This window comes from Desmodus rotundus, chromosome 6 (assembly GCF_022682495.2).
Source record: "Desmodus rotundus isolate HL8 chromosome 6, HLdesRot8A.1, whole genome shotgun sequence".
In the NCBI taxonomy this organism is placed as follows: domain Eukaryota; kingdom Metazoa; phylum Chordata; class Mammalia; order Chiroptera; family Phyllostomidae; genus Desmodus; species Desmodus rotundus.
The window spans coordinates 3,994,796-4,017,470 of record NC_071392.1 but is presented as its reverse complement, the minus strand read 5'-3'; the positions used below and the strand labels follow the sequence as shown (position 1 = coordinate 4,017,470).

The following is a 22,675-nucleotide window of genomic DNA, read 5'->3' as shown; positions in this document are numbered from 1 at the left end:
CAGTCACATTTACGCAGAAGCGACCCAAGCTGCTCACCACCGGGCCTGTATTGAAGCAGTTACAAGGCACCACAGAACCGTGTATTTCTTAAGCTTGAGAATTTATTATGAAAATTAATCACGAATCTCAAGAGACTCATCTCACTGAGTGCTTTCTCATTTAGCTCTTTGTTCAAACAAAGGCCTCGTAACTGGCACGAGAGCGGCTTTCGAGAGCAATTTATTATGAGGTTTTAATCGGAATTCTTGCTCAGCTCCAGCTGCTGTGAGAGGCACATGCTTTGTACACAAGAATGAAGGCGGGCTTGCTGAACACTCATTTCAAGCTCCAGTTTAATAAAGTATCAGAAGAAAAGGGCGTTGTCCAGGGTCCAGTGCGAAGAGCGCATTTTGTCCCCCCTCCCTGCCCTCACCACCACAAGAGGTCTGGACACCCTTTCTTGGCTTGTTTTTTCAACAGGATTTTCTTAAGAGCTTTGAGAATGATTTTGCATCAGGCAAGCTGAAGTCTACCAGCCACTAGTAATACCTTTCAAACCTCGATGTATTCTTACGCCCAGGGCTCGACCTTGGCAGTGTGAAATGAGTTACAGAATTTCGCGTTTGCCTATCAGTGCTAAAGCACTCCTGCTTACTTCTGGGTGCGACCTGGGCGCAAGAAGCACTTGATAAGTGTATAGCTTTGAAGATGACAAAGGAGCACAGAAAGCCGTATAGAGAAAGCAAGTGTTAGCCTGAAAATCCTGAACATGCTTCCGTGTCCCCGCTGCCACGTCACACGGCGGACAGACACCTGGTGCAGCAACTCCACCTGGGACGGGACCCTTTCTGTCAAAGAAGACAATCTCGGTCCCTTGTACCGTCCCCCGTCACTTCTTCATCCTCCACACCCATCCCCAGTGCAGAATTTACTGAGAATGATTTGCTTCTGTGATTCTCTAACAGGAAGCTCCCAGGGAGCAGCGAGTGCCCCCTGAGCCAGCGGCACGGCAGGGCGACACCAAGCGCTGGAAAGCGGATGAAGACTGGGGTCGCCTTCCCCACAGCAGGGCAGCCAGGCTGCCTGGCCTTGGACAGCACCGCACACCAACACAAAAGTCACGCGCTTTGGGTCTTCTCCCACTCTCAACCCGACTGGAAATCATTCTCCTCCAACCCCGTTTCTCAAGTTCCCAGGCAGGAAGAGAGCGAGGGCTGCCCTGGACCACATGGCCCGTCCAGTCGGAGATTAAAATAAGACGTGTCTAGCCATCAGTATAAGACGGCCCACGTGCTACAGTTAGGCCTGACCCCTTGATCTCACCCTCCGCAAAGACGAGGCACACCCGTGAGACCCAAGCTGCTGCCGCAGCACTCAGCTGCTCAAGGCCGATGCCAACCCCCCAGCTGGAACCCACGGCAGAGAAACGCTACTCACATGCTGTTGAAGAGCTCACGGTAGGTTTCGTCCCCTTTGCCTTCAGACATCAGGCTGTCCAGTTTGTCGATGAGCCTGGTTTCCACCTGAAACACACCTGGGTATGACTCTCTCTGCTCCTCTCCATGAGTAGCATTTCTAGGCAGATGGAGACATAGAGACAGCGGCAGGAGGAGACGCCACAGATGACTGTGTGTGGAAGTGACACGAGCTGCTGTGGTTAATAGCAGACTCCCCCCACCCCGTGGCTCGGCACCCTAAGGGTCAAACTCAGAGGGCACCAGCCAATTAACAGATCCATGAACATGAACTTAAATCTTCGGTGCGTTTTCTCTTTTTTTGCTTGAACAGGTCGAGCTGCACGGAGCCCGAGCAGCAGGTGAGAGGCGCCCGTGCACGTGCAGGAGGGCCCTCTGAGATGCTCCACGTCTGCAGTGAGCAGGGAGAGGGAGGAAGGGCGCAGTTCCTAAGCGCTGTGGACAGGATGGCCCTGCTTCCCAGAATGGCAGTCCTTCAGGCTTGATATCACCCGGGGCGGGGGGCAGAACTGGCACCCAAGCCAGCAGGAGACACAGGAAATGAAAAACCTCTCCAGCCAGACACTTTGACAAGCAGGGCCTGTGGAAGGGTCTTTGTCCCGGGGCTCAACCCACTCATTCCTTAGAATCAAATATCAATAAGGGGGTGAAGACAAAAGGGAGTCAGATTGCCCCCCCACCCCCAAGTACAGTACGTCAGTGGCCTTTCAGTCAGCTACTTGCTTTCTTGGAAGTAAAGGTAGACACAGACACAGGTGAAACGCCAGGCTTTCAGCCACAGGACAGTTCTATGCAGGCTCTCGGCTTGCTGGTCAAGTGGACAATGGGTTTTCTAAGATGCGAGCAAGGCATCTTCACTGGGAGGAGATGAAGCATGCAGGTGAGAGCACACAGGTGAATGCAGTGCAGGTGAGTGCACATGGGTAAGTGCATGCAGGTGAGAGCACGCAGGTGAATGCAGTGCGGGTGAGTGCACACGGGTAAGTGCATGCAGGTGAGAGCACACAGGTGAATGCAGTGCAGGTGAGAGCACGCAGGTGTATGCACACAGGTGAGTGCACACGGGTAAGTGCATGCAGGTGAGAGCACGCAGGTGCATGCACACAGGTGACTGCATGCAGGTTAGTGCAGTGCCTGCAAGCACAGAAACCGGGCCTCGTATCTGCAACCTGAGTGACATGGCAGGGCAGAAGCAGCTGATTTCTGACACAGTCCGGCTTTGGAATAAGAATATGTGTCTTTTCCAAAACTGGACCAGAGCTATGAGAACCTATACCAACAAAATGATAGGTTCCTCTCCTCGGAATTTCCTTTGCAAGAATTTCCACCGCTTTCCCCTTTAAATTAATTCTCAACGCTTTGAGCAAAGAGGATCACATATGCTGCCCATCAAAGGCTCAGGGCCGTCCCCAAGTACAATGCGCAGACCACTGGGAGCTCAATGATTTTAAGGCTCGTTAACCTTCTGATTCCCCCCATGTTGTGTCCAACTGGGAGCAAAGAAAGTCTCTGCCCGTTCTTAAACACAGGTGTGGGAAATCACACAATTTTTTAGCTGAAATGGAATTAAATAGCTTTTCAGGGCTTCCCAGAGGCTCAGGGCAACATAGGACCAGGGAGGTGTCCAAGGCCACAGGGCCGGGAAGGGGCTGGCCAGGCTGGAACCTGGCCTGCTGATGGCTAGTTCGGGGTTCACTTCCCCTCTCAGAGTGGAACCTGGTAGCTCAGCAACGCTCAGTGAGAACCGCAGGCCTCCGACCCCCCCAAGGAGCAGCCCCTACCTGTTTGAAGTTGCCGCTGCGCCTCTGCTCCCAGTCCATCATGTCGTGGAAGACCGGGATCATGACGTTGCGCAGGTCTGGCTGCGGGATCAAGGTCACCTCCAGGAAGGGGCCGATCAGGGCAGGGATGAAATGGAGCTTGTGTTCTCCTGCATTGAATAAAACGGTTGCATTTCAGGCTCGTTCATCTTAGGATTTCAGAAAATTAATATTATAAAATTTGTCTAAAACTATTTTAGTACCGTTGTCTCCATTATAATTGTCTCCCCAAGCAAGGACACATTTCCCGAAGCCGATATATAAACAGTAAGTTTCAATGTGCTGGTTAATATTTCTCCATTTTCATTAAAACTAGAGAATTAGTTTTTTCATAGTTATAAAGAGCCCTAAGATGCAATTAAAAGTTATATAAATCACGAGGAATCGGTTGTAAATGCCCGAACATTTGCCCATCGGAATTTTTATGCTGCCAATTTACAAACGAGGCTGAGGAAGGACAATGCAGGTAGAGGCCTTCAATATGAAGAACCGCAGAGGTAAAGGCACATCGCCGCACACCTTCCGTGCAGGGGAGTCAGACTCATTTCCGCCGGCAGCCACATCAGCCTGGCGGTTGCCTTCAAAGGGCTGAATGTGATTTTAGGACTGTACAAATGTAACTACTCCTTAACAGTTAAGCAAGAGCTTGGCGCCGCCTCCGGGTAGAAACAAGATGCCAGGCCGGATAAATCAAGGTGGAGGGCAGGATTCGGCCCGCGGGCCTTGTGTTTGCCACCTGTGATTTAGAACAAGGTGTGACAGCCCAGATGCCATCCCCAGGGGCCGACCCCAGTAGTTGTCTCCTGGTGGGGAGACTGCAGGAGACTTTTATGTACGAAAAAAGGTGGTTGCAACCTGTACATATATATATTTACATAATAAACAGCCTAAATAAACATCCGAATGGCAGTCCCAAAGAAAAGAATGTATCGTGACAGGTTTCTGAAAAGACTGCACGTAAGAACAGTGAACTCGGAATGGTGTGTTAGCAAGCGCTCAGAGGTGTGGAACTGCTAAGCCAGAGGAAGGGAGGTGGAGGGTGGGGTGGACACGGACAGTGCCATCCGGCAGATGAGTGCTGAGTTCAGACCATTACCCTAATCACCTGCGTTACATCTCACGGTGTCTATTTTTATTGTAAGAAACCTGTGCACTGTGGAAAATGCACAGTTTCTTAAGAGCAAACCCTCGGCCTCCATTTAAAGCCGCACAGGACGGGGTGGCAAGTGGGTGGAAGTCGGCTGTGCTGATGGAAAAGGACCATGTGCCCTTCTGTCTGCTTCCCACCTTCGAGCTTTGGTAATAAGGGTCGAATACCCACAAAAACCATACTGTGTGGAGTTACTTGCCCATTTTGGAATTCCACACTTTCTCATTGATTTGTTCTTGTTTTTGTGGGTTTTTTTTGTTTGTTTGTTTGTTTTTAACTAGAAGGCATTCAGGCGGCCATGGAGCTTGGACATTTATATAAACCCAGATGCAAACAGAGTTTAATTTTCCCTTGACTTGGGGGTGTGTTAGAGGAAAGAGAACAGGAAGGGAAGGGTGTGGAAAAAGGGAAGCGTCAGATGCGATCAGAGATGGGCAGACCCATGTGGGGGTCCAGGAAGCCACTGCTTCTGTGCCCGGAGTAATGTGGGACAGCCCTGCCCTCTTCAGAGGGGGGCCCCACCCTCATCCTCAACACTATGAGCATGTCAGCAGGACACCGCTGGAGGCCCTGAGTGTCTGAAAGCCCCTTGACTGGAGTCCCCAAGGTCACACAGTCCTTTTCTCTCCCTCGGAGGTTTCATCAAAGGAAACTTCACCGTGTCTCACCATCTGTGAGTGGTGTACCCCCACTTCGTGGAGGAGGCAGGACACTGGCTGGTAATTCCTCTTGCTTCCCACCGTGAGATTTGACCCAGGACTGCTTAGCTGGCCTCACCACGAAAATACTTTCTTATTCTTCAAAGGAAGCTTCCTTAGTAACAGGACCTGTTCTTATTTTCCTCCAAAACCAGGAGCACTTTCCAGACCAACAAAGACACTGTGGCAGAATCTACGCCCATTGAGTTCCTCTGCCCATACCCCCATCCCCCCGCACACACAGTTGGAGCAGGTGACTAGCACCTGTATTTGCCGTTCCTTCCCTTGGTTATTTGTGCTGGGGCACAGAGCAGAGAACCTGAGCTCAGTGACTTACTGTCATCTGTAAAAGCCAGATGCACTCAGTGATTGTCCCAGGTGTCCTGGAAAGCAAGCAGGGTGGGGGGGAGGGAAAGGGCAGCAGGGTGGGGGTCCTGTACAGACAGAAGCTGGCAGGTCCTGCGAGCCTGGCCTGACTCCTGCTCCCTGGCCCAGCCCCAGGAGACGGCTGCAGGGGTTCAAGGTCCCCCACTGATGCTCCAGCACTGCTACCACCCGGCAGAACCCCCGACTAATAACCAGGAGGCCCTCCAGTGCTGGGTGGGGAGCGAGAGGCAAAGAGTTCAAACTAACATGGGACTCCCTGCCAGCAGACAGTCCTGCCACACCCGCCTTTGTGGGATGAGACTTGAGGCCACCACTGTGACCTCCACGTGTGACCTTTCCGGAGCCTGGCAGCCTCTGGCCTCTCTAATGAACGCCGTTACCACACACTTCTGAATCTCTTAAAAAAAATCTCTTCCATCTACAGACAGTTTATGGCCTGACTTTCTTCTTTTCAGAATTTTACTATGAAAAATCTCAATGTATACAAAATCGAGAAGAACAATAAAACAAATCCTCACCCACCCATTATCTAGCTTCAATAATTGTCAACATTTTTCAGCCAGTTTTGCTCACCTACCATCCCACCTCTTTCCCCTCAGGGCACCTTAAGCCCAATCTCAGCCATCCTAGCTTTTACTTGCACATTCATTGTCGGTGAGCATCCCTGACGGGCGGGATGTTTTGTAAGTATGGAATCGCAATGCCTTTATCGCTCTTAACAAAGGCCAATGGTAATTTCTTAAATTGATCTAAAAACACGGCATTTACAGTTGTTTTCTTCCAGTCACAACCCAGACTCCTCGGGCTGCGTCTTGCAGCCGCCTTCTCCACTGGCAGGAGAGTGGCCACCTACCTGTGAGTCACGAGGCAGGGACACCTGACCTCCGGCCCTGCCCAGAACACTCAGGGGGACGTGGCACCTGTGCCAGCCCGTCCCAGCTCTCCACCCCAGAAAACCGGGTTCCGACCCCATCAGCAAAGCGAAACCTTGAGCAAAGCATGCGTGGCGAGAGCAAAAGCGACTTCATTGAAGAGATGTCCCCCGAGAGCGCAGGTGGAGGACCCCTCCCCATCTCTCACCGCCAGCCACGTGGTCTCGGTTGGAGGTATTTAGGGCGCCCGTGACTGGGGCGTCTGGGGTTTTGTGTGCGTGCACACGGAGCGGCTGCCGGGGAAAGTATTGACTTTTCTACAGCAGTTCCAAGATGCTGTGTTTGCAAATGTGGAAGAGTGAGCCCACTTATATTTAGTAAGAATGTTAGTTCAACTAAAAATAGGGAGGAAAAAGGGGAACCTTGCAGAACGCTGGAAGCCAAATGTGGGACAGCGTGCTGAGGACGAACTCTGCAGACGGTCCGCGCCTGTGTCTGTAGAAACGTGTAACATCTCGGGGGGGGGGGCGGGGAATGCACGCCTTCTCCCCTCTCCTGGCAGAACACTGGTAGTCCCTTGACTTAGAAAGCGAAAAGACTGAGGAGTAACATTTAAGAACAGGTGCTCACCTGTCTCTACTAGGTCTTCACTCTTGACAAATAAATTATTTGATCAAAACCACCATGAGACCCTGCCTCACACCCACAAGAGCAGCTGCTATAAAAACGTGGAATATCAAGTGTTGGCAAGGATGTGGAAGGAGGTGCTGGGGCCCTTGAGCACGCTGGTGGGGAGGGAGGATGGGCGGGGTGGCCACTGTGGGAACAGCACGCCCGCCTCGAACCATGGGCACGGAGCTGCTGCTGTTCCCGGGCAAATCCAAACAATCTGTTCAAAAGGAGACTGATCACTGAATTACGAGTGCCCCGGTTTCCTGGTCCTCAGAGGACACCAAACAGAGCCCGTTTAATCCTAGCACACGGGAGAATTCCCGCACTTCTGCAGTAGACACCCGTGAGCGAAATCTGACGCACGTCTGTTGGCCGGTAACACCGGTGTTTGCCGACAGATCAGCTGGGGGGTTTCTGGTGGCCGAAGGTGCAGCTAGTGACCCTGGGCATCTCCTTCCACGTTTATTTCCTTAAACTCAGTGATTTCTGTTTCTACTAACAACTATTGAGGATCTTGATTTATGAAATCATAAAAGTTTATTTGCTTTACTAAACCACATGAATTTGTCTATATCAAGCTTTTTTTCCCTCATAAACTGGAGGAAAAGTTTAAAATATTAGCTTTAATAACTAACTTCTTAATAGGCACAGACTTTTTTTTCTTGTACCCCCCAAAATATCTTGCATGTAGCCAGTGCTTTATGAACTATAGTAAATTGAATTTATTAGTCTGTTCCATTAAAAATAATAAAAATCTATAATTATGTAAAATATTTTCCTTTTGTATTCAAAATACTCACTATGATATATTGATAGGTAAACCAAATTCTAACTAATATATTTTGATATGCCTAAGTAACAAGCTCACTTGAGGCCTATACAGAACATTCAAATCTTACCTGGAATGCTTAATTTTTCATTATAGAAAAATTTTATAGAAATTTTTCTTGAAAGAAAAATTTTTCTTTATAGAAAAATCATTTTATAGAAATATATATTGGCAAAGAGGCTTCAACTTCTGTGAACATTTTCCAATTCTAGCTGCTGTACAATGACCTCTGAAATTCACCTGACACTTTGGAAGTCTCTGAAAACCTAGGACACCACTCTGGGGAAATAACGCAGAAGCCACGGAATGAAGTGAAAATTGCCACTCACCGGGCCCTGACCTCCGTCCTGCAGCAGCGAACAGGGGCAAGCAGGGGACAAGTGGGGGACGGGTAGTTGAGTGAACGAGGGTGGCAAGCCTGTTCCAACACAGCCAGTCTCCTGGGCTGGGAAAACAGGGAAAGGCCAGCGCCACCTAACGCAGCGTTTTCCCATCTGTTACCCTGTGCCCGAGAGCAGGCTAGAGCGCGGAAGCTCAGGGGCTGGGCCCCACCCTCAGAGGCTCTGGTTCAGCAGGTATGGGGTGCAACCCAGACCCGTGTCTCCTACAAGCTGCTGGGTGACACTCGTGGAGGGTCCCTGAGCGTCCCTGTTCTGAGTTCTGACATGGCAGTGCATTATGGGGCCAGCATACACACAGGCTTTTACATTCCCTAGATTTCCCAGGAAAATGAAGAAGTCATTTAGCCTAAATAGTTTTGTTTTAAAGACATAACAGAGAAGAAGAGTTGAAGATGTACATAATGACATCCTCTAGTGCCGGCTTTATGGAGCGAGCCAGGGCTCCTGGGCCCCAGTGCACAGGTACGTCCAGCCAGGACAGAGGCAGATGCACAAATAACTACCCAGCGATGCTAGGATTTCTCGAACATTCTGGTCACCCAGACGACTCCATCTTGGCCTGCTCACTGAGCCTGGATAAGGGCCTAAATCAACAGTTGCCCCCGAGCATTTTCACACGCCATTCTTTGGACACTATCTTGCTAAATTAATGCCGGATGCCACACAGACACTCTGAGGGCCTCGATCTACTTCTGGAAAACGAGGACATGAAGAATGATCGCAACACGACCACGGGCAGGAGTGCTCTGCAAAGGGGACAAATGGCTGCTCCTCCTGAGCTGCAGCGAGAGACACACCCTGGACTTCTCAGAAAGCTGGACGTTGCTCTGAGGATGCTCGCTCTCTCTCCCTGACAGGACCAGCAGGCAGGGGACACCCAGCTTGATCACCCGTATGGCAAGGCTCCCTCGAATTGCTGTGTGTGTGTGTGTGTGTGTGTGTGTGTGTGTGTGTGTGTGAGAGAGAGAGAGAGAGAGAGAGAGAGCGAGCGAGCTGCACACACCGTGGCTGAATATCGCTCTAACGTGAATGGAGGTCTAACAATGATGCTCCCAGTCTCACATACAGAAAACACCCTGCACCCTGCCGCCTCCAAGCTGCGCTCGGATGGGCCCAAGAGAAAAGACACCTTCAGGTCATTGCATATTCAACTCAAAGAGGTGCATCGTTCTAACAAATCACGAGGAGGAATACCACGCAGGGGCTGTAAATGAACACCATACACGTGCACAGATAACAAACCAAGTAAGTAACACACCCAATGAAATAAGTGAATAACAGAAACACTCTGCCAACGAGGTTTTAGAACAGTCTATTTTCCAAATACTGTCATTTTCTACATAACCAGACCCATGGCATCAATTTGCTGGAATAATGCGCCCTGTCTGCTGTGGCTGATGAACAGAATGGACCTAATAGTTTCTTAGCAACGGCAGACGCTTTTAGACCCTTTGGCTACAGTCTCCATGCTATAGGTCAGTGGTTTTAATTTTTTAAGAATAGTGACGCTCAAGTCAATTGTCATGAAGTTTAGCCTACATCTGTTATGATTCACAGCCTCAATGCAGAGTTCCGGGAACTTTGAGGGGTTACAATCTCAGATGCCGACAGGTTGGTGTACTGCTAACACTGTGTGTATTACTGGAGCGCTGCTAGATTGTAAAATTTGTCCTTCACTAACCATGACACAGATAAAGATAAGATGGCTTTTTTCAGCCGGAAACCAATTTAAAGAATTAGTCGTTACCCTCTCCAAGGCCCAAGTGTCATTACTTCCTCGAGATAGCTTAACTGATCCAGACACTTGGTTTCCCACGCTGTCATCGGTGAATTGCCCTCCTCACTGGGGCACCCCAGAGCACGGTGGGAAGCTGCAGAGTGCAGGTGGCTTCCCTCTTCCTCACTTACCCAGGTTCTGCCACATGCTGAAAACCTCACAGCCCATGGTTACCCGCATGTCGCCATACCTGCAAGAGAACAGGAATCACTCCTGACACCAAGCTCCAGAACAAAGAAGCATTTGTGTCTCTTTAGGATACACTCTCGAATTCTGAGTCAAAAGACAATACGTGTTTAACTAAAGATGTTTAATGTACATGACTTGATGCCTCTAATTCAAACCTTCATATACATGCGTTAGTAAAACAGACTGGTCTCATAATTTTCACTTTGATAGTAATCTTGAATCCTGAAAGACTCAGGACAGAAAAAAAAAGTTTAAATAAGTTCAAAATACTGAGATTTCCAGAAAAGCTTGCTTCTTGTCCTCTTGGTCATTATCCCTCCATTGGAATTCCCAGTTATGGACATCTGATTCATGAATCATTTCAGCTAAACACCCTTGAAAAGGCACAGCACCTGCTATGTCTCATGTTTCCACCTGATCAGACCCCAGTACTTACTTTTCTAATACCTTTTTCTTTTTGGAAGGTGTGAACATCTCCAGCTGCAGACACAACTGGTTTATAAAAATGACGGCGAGGTAAAAGTAGGAGTCCCAGATCTGAAACAAGAGCAAAGTGTTTAAGTACTACAGTGTTCTAGAAACATTTACAGGTGAAGTGACGTGGCATCTAGGATTGGCTTCCAAAGTGGCAAGTGGGCGGGGTATGGCTGGTAACTGTGGAGGCCAGGTAAGGGCACCAGGGGCTCCTCACACTACTCTCTGCTTTTCCGTATGCTTCAGGTGCCCTGCAACAGAGAAGTAAACGAAAGGAGCAGTGTGTGTGTGTGTGTGTGTGTATGTGTGTGTGGCTGCAGGGCTGTGTCCCAGGCTTCTCAAGCTCTCTGGCATATGCTAAATGGCACACGCTTTGTTCCTCTTATAACCTACGTGTCTCTGAGCGGGAAGAGGTAACAGACAGATCACAGTATTCCTGTGTGAATTCATTTTTTGGAATTTTTTCTAATGTGGAGCTCAAATAAATGCATACACTTCTTTGGAGATGTTGATTTTCTTAAATTCAGGCAGTATATAAAAATTTCCTGCCCAGACAAAGCTTCTGAATCAAGGTTTTCTTATCCCCCAAACAGTATCAGACAGAGATCAGAATAAAATTCCCGGCAATAAACTCAACCAAAAGCATGTAGGATCTAACGAAAGGAAACCACTTCTCTGCTGCCACGATGCAAAATTAAAAATAAACAGGAGACCTATTAAAAAGGATTACTATCTTTCATACAAAAAGAGCTCACAAATAACGGGAAAAAGTATGCTAGAAGCCCCACAAGATACTGAACAGAGGTCCCGAACAGACAATTCACAAAATACAAGTTTTAGTCAATAACTGGTCAAACACCAACAACTAGCAACCAATCTATAACCAGTAACTAGTAAGAAATGCTAGTTAGAGCAAAGAAGATTTTACCCTTAGCAAACTGTCAAAAAAAGTTGTCTCTTCCAGTGTGGGTGCAGACACAAGGAATCAAATGATGGGCATGACAGGTTAACTCAGCAGTTCTACTTATAAATATTTGGTCAAAGAAATAATTAGGGACATATGCGAAGTTTTATTTTATAAGGCTGTACATAAAAAGAGTGATTTATAGGCATAAAATACTAGAAACAACTAAGTATTAAAAAGGAGAGCTCTAATTATGCAACTTTGATATGCTAATTAAGGTATGAGATAAAGAAATAGTACACAACCATTTAAATTCCATTGGTTTTTACCATATTTGGTTGGGGGTTTTTTTGATTCTTTAGTTCTCTAATAAGGACATTTTATTAAATGTTTAATGTGAAAATGTTATTTAAAAATGAATAAGAGCCTTGGCTGGTATGGCTCAGTGGACTGAGTGCCAGCCTGTGAACCAAAGGGTCACGGGTTCAATTCCCAGTCAGGGCACATGCCTGGGTGGCGGGCCAGGTCCCCAGTAGGGGGCACATGAGAGGCAACCACACATTGATGATTTCTCTCCCTCTCTTTCTCCCTCCCTTCCCCTCTCTCTAAAAATAAATAAATCTTTCAAAAAGAAAAAAGAATATGAAATAAAGATGGCAAAAACACCGGCTCTGCCCACATTTCCACCATTCACCATCTGCCATTTAAAAACTAGGCTATCGAGAATTCTCAGAGCCCCGGACACAGCGCATCATATCACAGGTGTCCAGAGTTTCGCCTTAAAGAATGTTACTAATCTTTCTCTTTTCCCATTAATTTAGTTTAAAAAAGAGGAAGATGAAAAATTAAAGGATGTAATGGGATTACTTTGTAAATTTTTTTCATATAAACTGTCTTTTCAACTATGTCTTAAAACCATTATGTTCTAAGTCCCCTTTGTCATGCATGGGGATCACACAGAAAAGAATGAGAAAAATTACAGGAACAGTAAAGAGCTATCTTCTCTTAAGCACAATGACTTCCACGATGCTGGTAAGTATGAGTGTAGCCCTGACGGGTTCACAAATGTAATGAAAACCCTGCTAATAGTCACAATTACAACGCATATGGCCCAAGATTAATTTGAGGTAGTGGGATACATTTCTTTTCCTATTATTAAGAGAAAAAAAAAAACCCATGAGGTAATTTCCTGAGTATGAATAGTCACATAATCGACACTTACCTTATAATCGAAATTTTCATTTAAGAAGTTCTGACGGAGCGCGTCTGACAGGTAGAGAACGGTTGTGATAATGACACTGAGGATCAAAGCAAACACAGATGACGTTAGGGACTTCACACCAACGGAAGTCACTTATTAGACAGGAATAAAAAGCAACCAAGATAAAGGAAAACCTGTGGGGGAAAAAGGAAGCCTGTGGAACAAAGTTAGGTAACCCACATTTGAAACTTAAAAAGAGAGAGAGAGAGAGAGAGAGAGAGAAAGAGAGGGAGAGAGAAATGCCAGGTGAAAGAAAGAAGGAAAGAAAGGGAGGGAGGGAGGGAGATCTATCACCAAGGTTGGGCTCTTTGTAAGGATACACAGGAAGATCTATGATTTCATATGACTCAGGTGGAAATACGTGGATTTCTTGATGTTTTCTAACACTTTTATTAATTTCTGAACAAAGCAATGATCTAATACAGCTATAATATTTGATCAATTAACCTCTAAAAATAAGACTTGCGCACGGCTAGAGAGAGGTTAAAATCACTCTACTTCAGCAGCAGCTGACTCTGGCTTGCCCTGTAGCTGCCCCGGCCAGAGGCGGCCCAGGCGTTCCCTGGGAGCTCAGCCCTGAGTCCGTTTCCTGGCACACAGATCCCGGAGCCAGTTAAAAGCATTTTTGCCGATCGCTCCTTCTCTGCAGTGGCTACCTGCGGTGTTTAGGAATCTTTCTGTACTTGTTCCAATTTATCCAAAACCATGTGGCTCCTCTGGTTTTATTCTTTGACTCGTGACTCAGCGCTCCAACTCAACAGCCCAGAAAGGGTTGCACTCTATTACTGTAAATGGCCAAATTACTGGAATCGGCCACAGAAGTGCAGGCACAAATTAGCCTGGACACCCGCGCTCTGTGGGCAGAGCACGGTCAGATGTGCACATGAAAGGAACAGGAAACCAAAGTTGCTGCCCCAAGTTTCCCAGCTGCGCCCCCATTCTGGGACTCAGGACGTAGCTTTACGCTGTTTCCGCCCCGTAGAAACCTCCTCTCCTATAATCTTTCTGAAAACCGCTCTAACCCGGTAACCCACGCAGGCCCCATTTCCCTGCTCTCTAACAGCAAACTTCTGAGGCGCGGTTTCCCATCTGCTCTTCAGCTCACTCCAGCAAGGCTGTCTCCCTCCACCACCTGTCAGGGCCTCTGGTATCTGCACCGCAAGCCCTAGGGCCAGACGTCAGTCTGCATCGTCCCAACCTCCCAGCCGCTCCCCACGCTCCTGCCCGGCAGACTTTCTCCCTGGGGCCTCGTGCTCTTGTTCTCACCTTCCACCCTGGGCTGCTCCTTTCTATCTGCTTTGCCAGATGCTTCTCTGCATCCTGACTTTTAAGTGCTAGCATGCTCCATGCGGATTCCTAAGTACTTCCGTCTTGTTAGTCTACACTTCCTTCCTGGGTGCTCTCAAGTGCGGTCCACATGCTGGTGACCCTCACATGTCCATCTCTTGCCCCAATCTCCTCCCTGAGTTTCATGTGAGCATCTCTGGCTTCTGCCTCCACATCTTCACCTGGTGTCTCACATCACCTCAGACTTGCGTTCGACACAGGAATCTTCACCTACACTCTCCCAAAGCAGCGACTTCCCCACTCTTTTCCCCTAAATGAATGGCACCAGCACATGCCCTTCAGTTCAGGCCAAAATCCTAACAGCCAGTTTCTTTTTCTTCTTCTTCTACCCAGTCATCTGCAAGTTTTCTCATTTCTATCTTCAAAATCGACCTCCCCACTACATTCACTGACATCCACCTGCTCCATCCACCATCATCTCTTACCTGGTTGCTACGTTAACCACCTGACCGGTCTCCCTTTTGTCTCTTTCCCTCCCAGCGTCTGGGCCCTCTTCCTGGGTTTCTTCCTCTTCCAGCCTCATCTTTCGTCACTGCCTCCTTCCCTTCTCCTATTGTAGCCACACTAAGCAGGCTTTCCATTTCTTAAAGATGCCACGTTCACTCTAAGTGCGGGGCCTTTACATAGGCCATTCCTGCTGCCCAGAACCTTTTTCCTCGGCTGTTTGCCTGCTGCCTCCTGCTTTCACTGCGGGCTCCAGCTTCACCCCTATGAAAGGCCCCTCCTCTCCCAGTCTAGAACAGGTGCCTTTCACAGACATCTCACAGAACGGTGCTCGTTCTCCATATGGCTTTTATTTTACACGGTAGGTGCTGAACAGTTGCTGAGTGAATGGGCTGTGAAGGAATGGATGACTTCCCCTTTGATTCCATAAATCCTTATTTGCTACGCTGACGTCATCTGAAAGCTAAATTGGTTAAAGGTAATAGTCAACTAAACGCCAATAATGCAGCATTTGGTGGGACACAAAACCCCACAAAAGAACATGTATGGTATGTATGAAGTCAACATGTGCACAAGGTAAACAAAATAAGGCCTAAAATTTCAACTGCAGAGCCAAAGACTTCCTACTTTCCTCGGTAAGTCTGTTAAAAGAGTCATTTCCTTGAAAATGTCTGTGAAGCTGTGACTTTATTTTTGTGCTGTACTTTGCAATGTGAGGGGAAGGGGGTGAAAAAAAGCCCACCTCAAATTGTCCTGTATTTTTGATTCCTAGTTTCCATCTCCCTCATGTTCTTTTTTCCCCCTCGGATTCAGCACTTGTCCTCATCTGAAACATCTACCATGAGCTCACCGTGGGTGCAGTATAGCTTTGCCAGCAAGCAGGCCAGAGAAGTCATGTTTCTTGTCCTTGTGAAGTTCCACAACACTAGACAGTCAGGTGGCAATAAACAAGAGAACACGCTAATCCCCAGGGGTCTGGTCACGGCTCCTGGCTGGACTCAGACAAAGCAGGGAGGCAGAGGATTTGGGACGACGCAGTTTACAGGTGAAAGTTAAGGGCATTTAACTTACTTGAAAACGCAGGAAGAAAAAACCATCCCATAAAATAATATGTATTTTGAGGGATGAGCTATTCTGCGGAGTTCAAGGGTAGGGCCAGGGTGACTTCTCTGCTAGCTGTCATTAACTCAGCATGGATGAGGCACACAGGCTGGCAGTCAGCATGGGAGTTGGCATTAAAATGCCTCTTTGAGGGGCCCTGGCCACATATTTGTCTGAGAAAGTTCCAGGGGAGAAAAGGGGGTGAACTTCAGAGATGGAGATGTAGCTCTTGCAACTTGCATCTACACAGTTTAGCAAAGTGGGAACTTTTTCTTTCTGGTGTGTGCTCTTTAACGTATTTAATGTATCCTTAACATTTTTCAGAAATTTATTTTCCTACCAATCTCATAGATGTTATTATTTTTTGCCGATAAAGCTCAAGGACTTGGACGCTTACTTCTGGACTATCTTGCATTTATAAAGCAAGAAAACTCTCACGTGCTTTTGTCATTTGAGTGAGATACGGCGCGGGTGGGTGAGTGGGGAGAAGCAAGGACAGGGGGTGTGGGACGGCGGAGAGTAGGTGGCCTGCTCCACCCTGGCAGGGGCTTCCCAGGCCCTGGAGTTCTGTCTGTGGCAGGACTGGCCACGGCCACACTCGGCCACAGCCAAGGGAAAAGGGGACCCGGTCCCTGTGGGTTCAGACTGGGAGGCAATGGAATGAGATCTCCGCCCTTAGTGAAGGCCGATGGCCTTGTTCTTGGCTTTGCCATGGGAGCCACCTCTGTCCCGACGTCTCGCACAGAACCCTCTCACACAAAATCACGCTCTTTTTTGGTTAACATTGCACATGAAAATTTTGACCATAACGTGTTTACTCAAAAGCAGGGTCTGTACTTCTAGGTCTGTTATCTACTCATGTGACCATGATATCTTCATAAACAGAGGAGAAAATTTTTTTCAGGGGGGCGGGTTGCAGAGAGAGATGGCATTTAATATCAAAAAGCCACTTGGTTGTCATGGTTTCAGGAAGCTCAGGCAGAGCCTATGTACGTAGAAAACAAAATGTCAAATACACTTGTTTGAATTTCTGCCACTGAAAATTCTAATTCGAGTCGAACTGTCCCTCCCTGCACAGGGCAGGCAGAATGACCAAGTGATGACGCTGTGTGAGGATGGTGGCAGCAGCCTGGACCCCCTCCGGCCTGGCTCCCTGTGTCACCGCATAGCCTGCCCCAGGTCCCATCCCCAGGAGATATTGATAATAATTCCAGATATGTGACCAGAGGCTCCCACATAAATCTATAGCATCTGGACAGCCAGATGAAGAGATATTTGATCCTACTCACAGACATCAAATGAAACAGGCTAAATTCTAGAGACCTGTTTGAGGGGGTTCAGTCAGTCTTCGAAATAAAAAGACAAAAGCTGCTTCTGTACCTGTGTAAAGTGAAATAGGCCATACTATACTATCTGTTATGTCACAAGGTTTTAACACTTCCTTTTCACACCTCCGCAGCGGTACATGCGTGCACAGCACACGTCACGTCCGGCATATCTAATCAGAATCAAATCCCATATACAAATCCCATATACCTGGGCACCTGGGGAAGAGACAGGAAGTCTCCGGCCTACAGGTGGAGACCTGCAGCACCCAACCTTTGCCCTGAGCGTGAGGGGGCTGGGGGCTGGAGAAGAAGACAAAGGAGAAGAGGGCAAAGACGGGCTTTAAAGCAAGAATGTTTGTGAAACGGGGTGAATTACAAGTGTGGAAGGAAGATCAGGCCGGTTTCCTGAAGAACGTCATCCTCACTCTGGACCTGGAGAGGACAGGGGCAGGAAACCAGCAGCAGGTAAATCACGAGCGCCCCCTCCCCCATGCCTGCCCTTCTGGCTGCCCCCTAGTGGCCAATCCCGGCTCCTGCTCCTTCAAGCATCAACCTCGTATCATTTCAGTTTTCACCAGATATGCCTACTGCAAGCTCATTTTATCAACTCCCAGCAAAGATGCAACTTTACACTCTAACTTCTTCCCAAATGTCCCTCTCCAGGCCGAACTTCCCTCGGAGCACTATTTTCAACTCCCCACTGGCCCTGGCACTCCGATGGATAAGAGGCACTTCAACGGTCACGTGCCCAACTCAAGGGTCGCCCATAGTCCCAGTGCTCAGCACATTGGGACGCTTAGTGTCATCTGCTATGTCAGAATGAATTATGACACGTCAGAAATGCCCCGAGTGCCCAGCGACAGGGCCGGTTAAATAAATTGTAGGGCACATCCCTCCAGCGGAATATTGTATTGCTGTAAAAGAAAAGAATGAGGGGCTTTGTATGTATTAATGTGGAAAGACTGCCAGGACTTTGGAGGAAAGAGCCGGGTGCGGGAGGATATCTACACTCTGCTTCCTGTGAGTCTCCGATACAGGGACCCTGACCGGGTGTAGGGACCGTGGAAGGACAACGCAGACACTAATGATGGGGTCACCACAGGCTTGGCCGGGTATAAAAGAGGGGGGGGCGTGCACCCTCTCAGTGCAGGCTCAGTGCACCCTCTGTTCTGTTGTTTGATTTGTGAACCAGGTTAACGTATCACCTATTCGAAACAAATAATAATAAATTTTTAAAAAGAGTGAGAGTAGGGTCCTGGTTGGTGGCTCAGTGGGATTGAGCACTGGCCTGCAAACCAAAGGGTAGCTGGTTCGATTCCCAGTCAGGGCACGAGCCTGGGTTGTGGGCCAGGTCCCTAATGGGGGGCACGTGAGAAGTAACCACATATTGATGTTTGTCTCCCTCTCTTCCTCTCTCCCTTTCCCTCTGTATAAAAATAAGTAAAATCTTATATATATAAAAAAAGGTGAGAGTGGGTAATTCAGGGGCAAAGCAAAAAAGACCCCAGAACTTGGAGGTTTTGAACTTGAGATCAGAATAAAAACACCATTTTGTCCTGTGTTCTACCCCCAGACCAGAGATTTTCAACCAGTCTATCGCCTTTGTAAGATCGGCAAAAATATGGTAATTTTCTGGTGGGCTGCAGAATTTTAGTAATTAGTTTGTGTGTGCCATGCGATGAAAAGGTTGAAAACCGCTGCCGCAAACAATGAGCTTCAAGTCCCGCCATTGTCACTGTCTTACTTGTTGGCTACCAGGCGCATCACGGTCCAGTCCTTCGGGAACATCTCCGGGCGGATCAGTATTCGGAACACAGTGAAGATCTGCAGCAGGAAGTCCTTGGGCGAGGAGGGAACAGACCAGACCGTTTCACTGAGTTGTTGGTTATTTGTGACACACACGCACACACGCTGCGGCTGTCCCCACCTCCACAGCAGTAACAGAGAAGGAGGGAGCCGCACTGCAATACTTGACCCCAAACAAATCGTCCCCTCCCCATCCTCAAATCGGTGGGCTCCCCCTCCCATGTGTGCCCCCCTTCCTCTTTCTCATGCACAGTGGAAATGACTTTCATTTCCTTTCACGAGGGCTAAAAATTAAGGTCTCAGAGGTAACGTGGAAGACTAATAACAGAGGATGGGCATGCAAACACTGTCTCTATCCCCCATTCCAGTGCCTTAACGGACAGACAGCTCAACTCATAAGGACTACGGACAGTGCTGGCTCAGCTCGGCTTTTGCCCAAGTGGTGTCAAACTCAGAAAGTGCCGTTCATCAAAAAGCACCTCGAACCAAAGCCCATGTTCCTCAGAGAGCATTCTGAAGACGCAGCCGTAATGGGATGGGTGGGGTCTGGGTGTGCGGAACACATACAACCAAGAACGTGTGCTGAGCTGAACCCAGTAACCAGTCCTTAGAAGCTGTGGAGTGTAAAAATATTCTTTTTTTCTTTGAAATTTATTTTTCAATTACAATGGAGTATGTAGGCATTCTTCACGGAGACGCACGGCAGAGGGCAGTGGTATTTCCTGAAATGTTATCTTTAAGCAGATCACAGGGAAACACTTCTGACAAGAAGCTACTGTCAGACATGGAAACTGGAAATGTCTCTTCTTAAAACCTTACAGGAGATCGGCCTAGAAGGCCGCGGCACACTGTACCTCATCACACGCCACAGGCCATGCGTGAGAAGGAGCTTGTCCTGCTCAAAAAGAAACGGGCTCCATCTGCTGATTTAGATTTATTAACTAAATCCTTAAAGAATTTCTGCTGTAATCACAAATGCTGCAAGGAAAACATCTAACAATTTGACTGCGGGCAACAGTAATGGTGTGTTGCCTAAAATATTTTTTAAAAAAAACAAACCCAAATACAAAAGTTTTACTTCTCAAACCCAACAGCACATTATGTTAAACATGTCCGCTGCTTGAATATAAGATTATGGTTGTCATTCAAATCATCAGAAGATAGACAGACTCTGAAAACCTAAGATGACAATCACCTACGATGCATGCAGTGACTGCGTGTGTGTGTGTGTGTGTTCAGCACTCTGAAAGCTTTGATCGAGCTCGTCAACATCTCGACAAGAATTTATTTTAGCTTCTTTGGCATCAACACGTACGTTGATACGTATGCGCCACGTGGAAGCACGCCCATGAGGTCACCTGGCGGCCCTGCCTCGGCTACAGGCTCACCAGGGAGAGTTTCCCAAATGGCTCCCCCTGCAGGTGGGGTGACTTCAGGAAACACTTCACCTTCTAGCCTTCCCCGAAGTAGGTCAAGCTGGGAGGCCCTTTTTAATGCAGCTCTGAGACTTGTTCTAAATGGTTTCTCAGTTGATTCTCCTGGGCTAACCTGACGGACGTGAATACATTCAGGGCCCATGAAAGCGGTGCCCACATTTCCCCCTGCAGGCTCCACCCACCTCCATTCCCTATCTCGGTGCATTTGCTCTGGCAGATAGTAAAGAGAAGCACACAAGTAGGGAGCCATTCATTTTCCACAGCCTGTAACGAGTGGGAAACAGTTTAAGTAAATTCTGCAATGCTGAAATTTCATGTTTTGCCCTCGAAACTTTTAACGGAATTGGAAATTGGAGGAAGTGCCCTTAGTCTTGCGGGGTACGTCTGTGTGTGTCTGTGTGTGGGGGTGGTAGGTGTGTGTAGGTGGTGGTGTGTGTGTGTGTGTGTGTACACGATGGTGGTGGTGTGTGTATAGGTGGTGGTGGGGTGTGTGTGTATGTAGATGGTGGTGCGTGTGTAAACGGTGGTCTGGGGGGGGTGAGTGATGTAAGCTGCACAGAGGAAACAATGGCTGAAAGAACCGCCCCCAGGAGGCTAGGCACCATCTTTGGACTGGCAACGTTGGGGTCCTTTAGGAACCCTGGGGACAAAGGGAAAGTGTTCCAGGTCTAGGAGGCTTCCTGTCCCCATTCACCTCACAAAATAAAATGCACAGCTTCCTGTCACACTGGGCCGGTGCCTACGTGCAGGGCAAAAGCGGGTTTATTATTGCGAAAAATGATACATAATACGTAACAATACAAGAATAAACTCTGTGTTTTGCGTACTCACAATTGAAAATCTACTTTTGCCTCCCATTGTAAAATAACTATTTCCCCTCAGAAAACTTCTCACCCTTGCATCCAACTCAAGCTTCATCTCCTCTTATAGAACCAAATACACCCAAGTGTAGAAAACTTAAAAAGGAAAGAACATTGTACAAAAAAATCAGAAAACTTAGATTTTGATCATAGCTCTGCAACTCACTAGCCCAGTGAACCTGGCAATTCACTGAACCTCTTTGGAGCTGGGCTCTTACTCTTGAGAAGCGTGGGGGCCGTGTGGTCTCCTTCAGAGGAGATTTTAAAAAGTTAGTACGATCCCTATCTATGCAGGCGGCACACAACAGTTTTCTGGTTTCTAAACTGTCATCTGCCGCATCAGACAGCGACCCGACACCTTGCACGGAGGTGCTTCTGTGTGACGTAGTCCGGCACTGTTTCCCACCAACTGCTGAGGCACAGGTTTCGACTTCACCTCGGTCCCAGCATGTAAAAGCGCTGAGATCCGGCTGCTGGACTCTTCAACGCCTGCTCCCTCCCCAGAGACAGCGGCGCCTCCTCGCCTGTCCCATCTCAGTGCTTGTCAGCTCGGACCGTTTCTCTGACGCTGTGCTTTTGCATGGGTATGTGAAATTATTTTGCATGTGTAACAATAAGTAACTGAGTCTTTTTATAATTAAAAAAAGAACACTGCTATAATAATATTCCTGTTTGGAGAGCACAAAGAAATAAGTATTGTATATGCCACTGTTTTAAAATTGGCAGCCTGGGAGCAGTTGCTTTTTAGTCTGTGTACTTCAAATAGCACAACACGGTAGTTCAGCTGCATTGCGGTTATTATTCAAGTAAGACTTCAAAGTATAAAACACAAACAGGGAGGTGCTACTTTGTAGAAACACTTTTTCTGGTGTACAAGAGGCTCAAGGAAGAAAGTTCATGGGAAAACCTTCCGAAAGAAAAGAGCCCCACATTCAATAGAAGACAGAGCAGAGCCAGCGACTGCGGTTTTAGTAATTGTCACCAGCGTTTATTCTTTCATGAAGGCCGGTGCTTCCCTGGGTGCCGGGCACTGCGTTAGAGGCTGCGGACACTGCATGGGGTAAGAGACAGGCTCTGCTGCATTATGCACGGATATTTATGGTGCGCCTGTGACCTGCTGCACCCCATGAAGTTGAACATGACCTTTTAGCCTCTTGGAGCTCACGCTTTGTGGGGAGAGATGAATATAAATCCAAAAACCACACAGATCTGTGCATGCATTACCATGAGGATGAGTCTGAGGGTCAGGGGTTCCACACAGAGGAAGAGCACCCGGCACACCTCGGGAAGACAGAGCGCAGAGCGGCCCGACGGCAAGGGGGGGCGGGGGGCAGGGAATGGAATGGAGCTGAAAGATGCACAGGGATAAGGGTGAATGGACGATGGGTGGATGGATGGATGGAGAGACAGACGGACAGATGATAAGCTGGGACCAATCAATAAAAAACAAATAAATTTTACAAG

General features: G+C 48.0%; 1 protein-coding gene across 2 annotated transcripts in view; it reads right to left on the bottom strand.

The window, feature by feature from the left end:
• Positions 1 to 22,675, bottom strand: part of DOCK4 (dedicator of cytokinesis 4) — a 318,642-nt gene that overhangs the window by 45,817 nt on the left and 250,150 nt on the right. For both annotated transcript variants that reach the window (XM_045197367.2, XM_045197368.2), the window contains exons 27-32: positions 18,854 to 18,948; positions 12,851 to 12,926; positions 10,687 to 10,787; positions 10,193 to 10,251; positions 3,237 to 3,385; positions 1,418 to 1,503 (exon numbers count right to left, since the gene is read on the bottom strand). In XM_045197367.2, the coding sequence (XP_045053302.2) occupies positions 1,418 to 1,503; positions 3,237 to 3,385; positions 10,193 to 10,251; positions 10,687 to 10,787; positions 12,851 to 12,926; positions 18,854 to 18,948 (566 nt within the window). The remainder of the gene's footprint in view (positions 1 to 1,417; positions 1,504 to 3,236; positions 3,386 to 10,192; positions 10,252 to 10,686; positions 10,788 to 12,850; positions 12,927 to 18,853; positions 18,949 to 22,675) is intronic.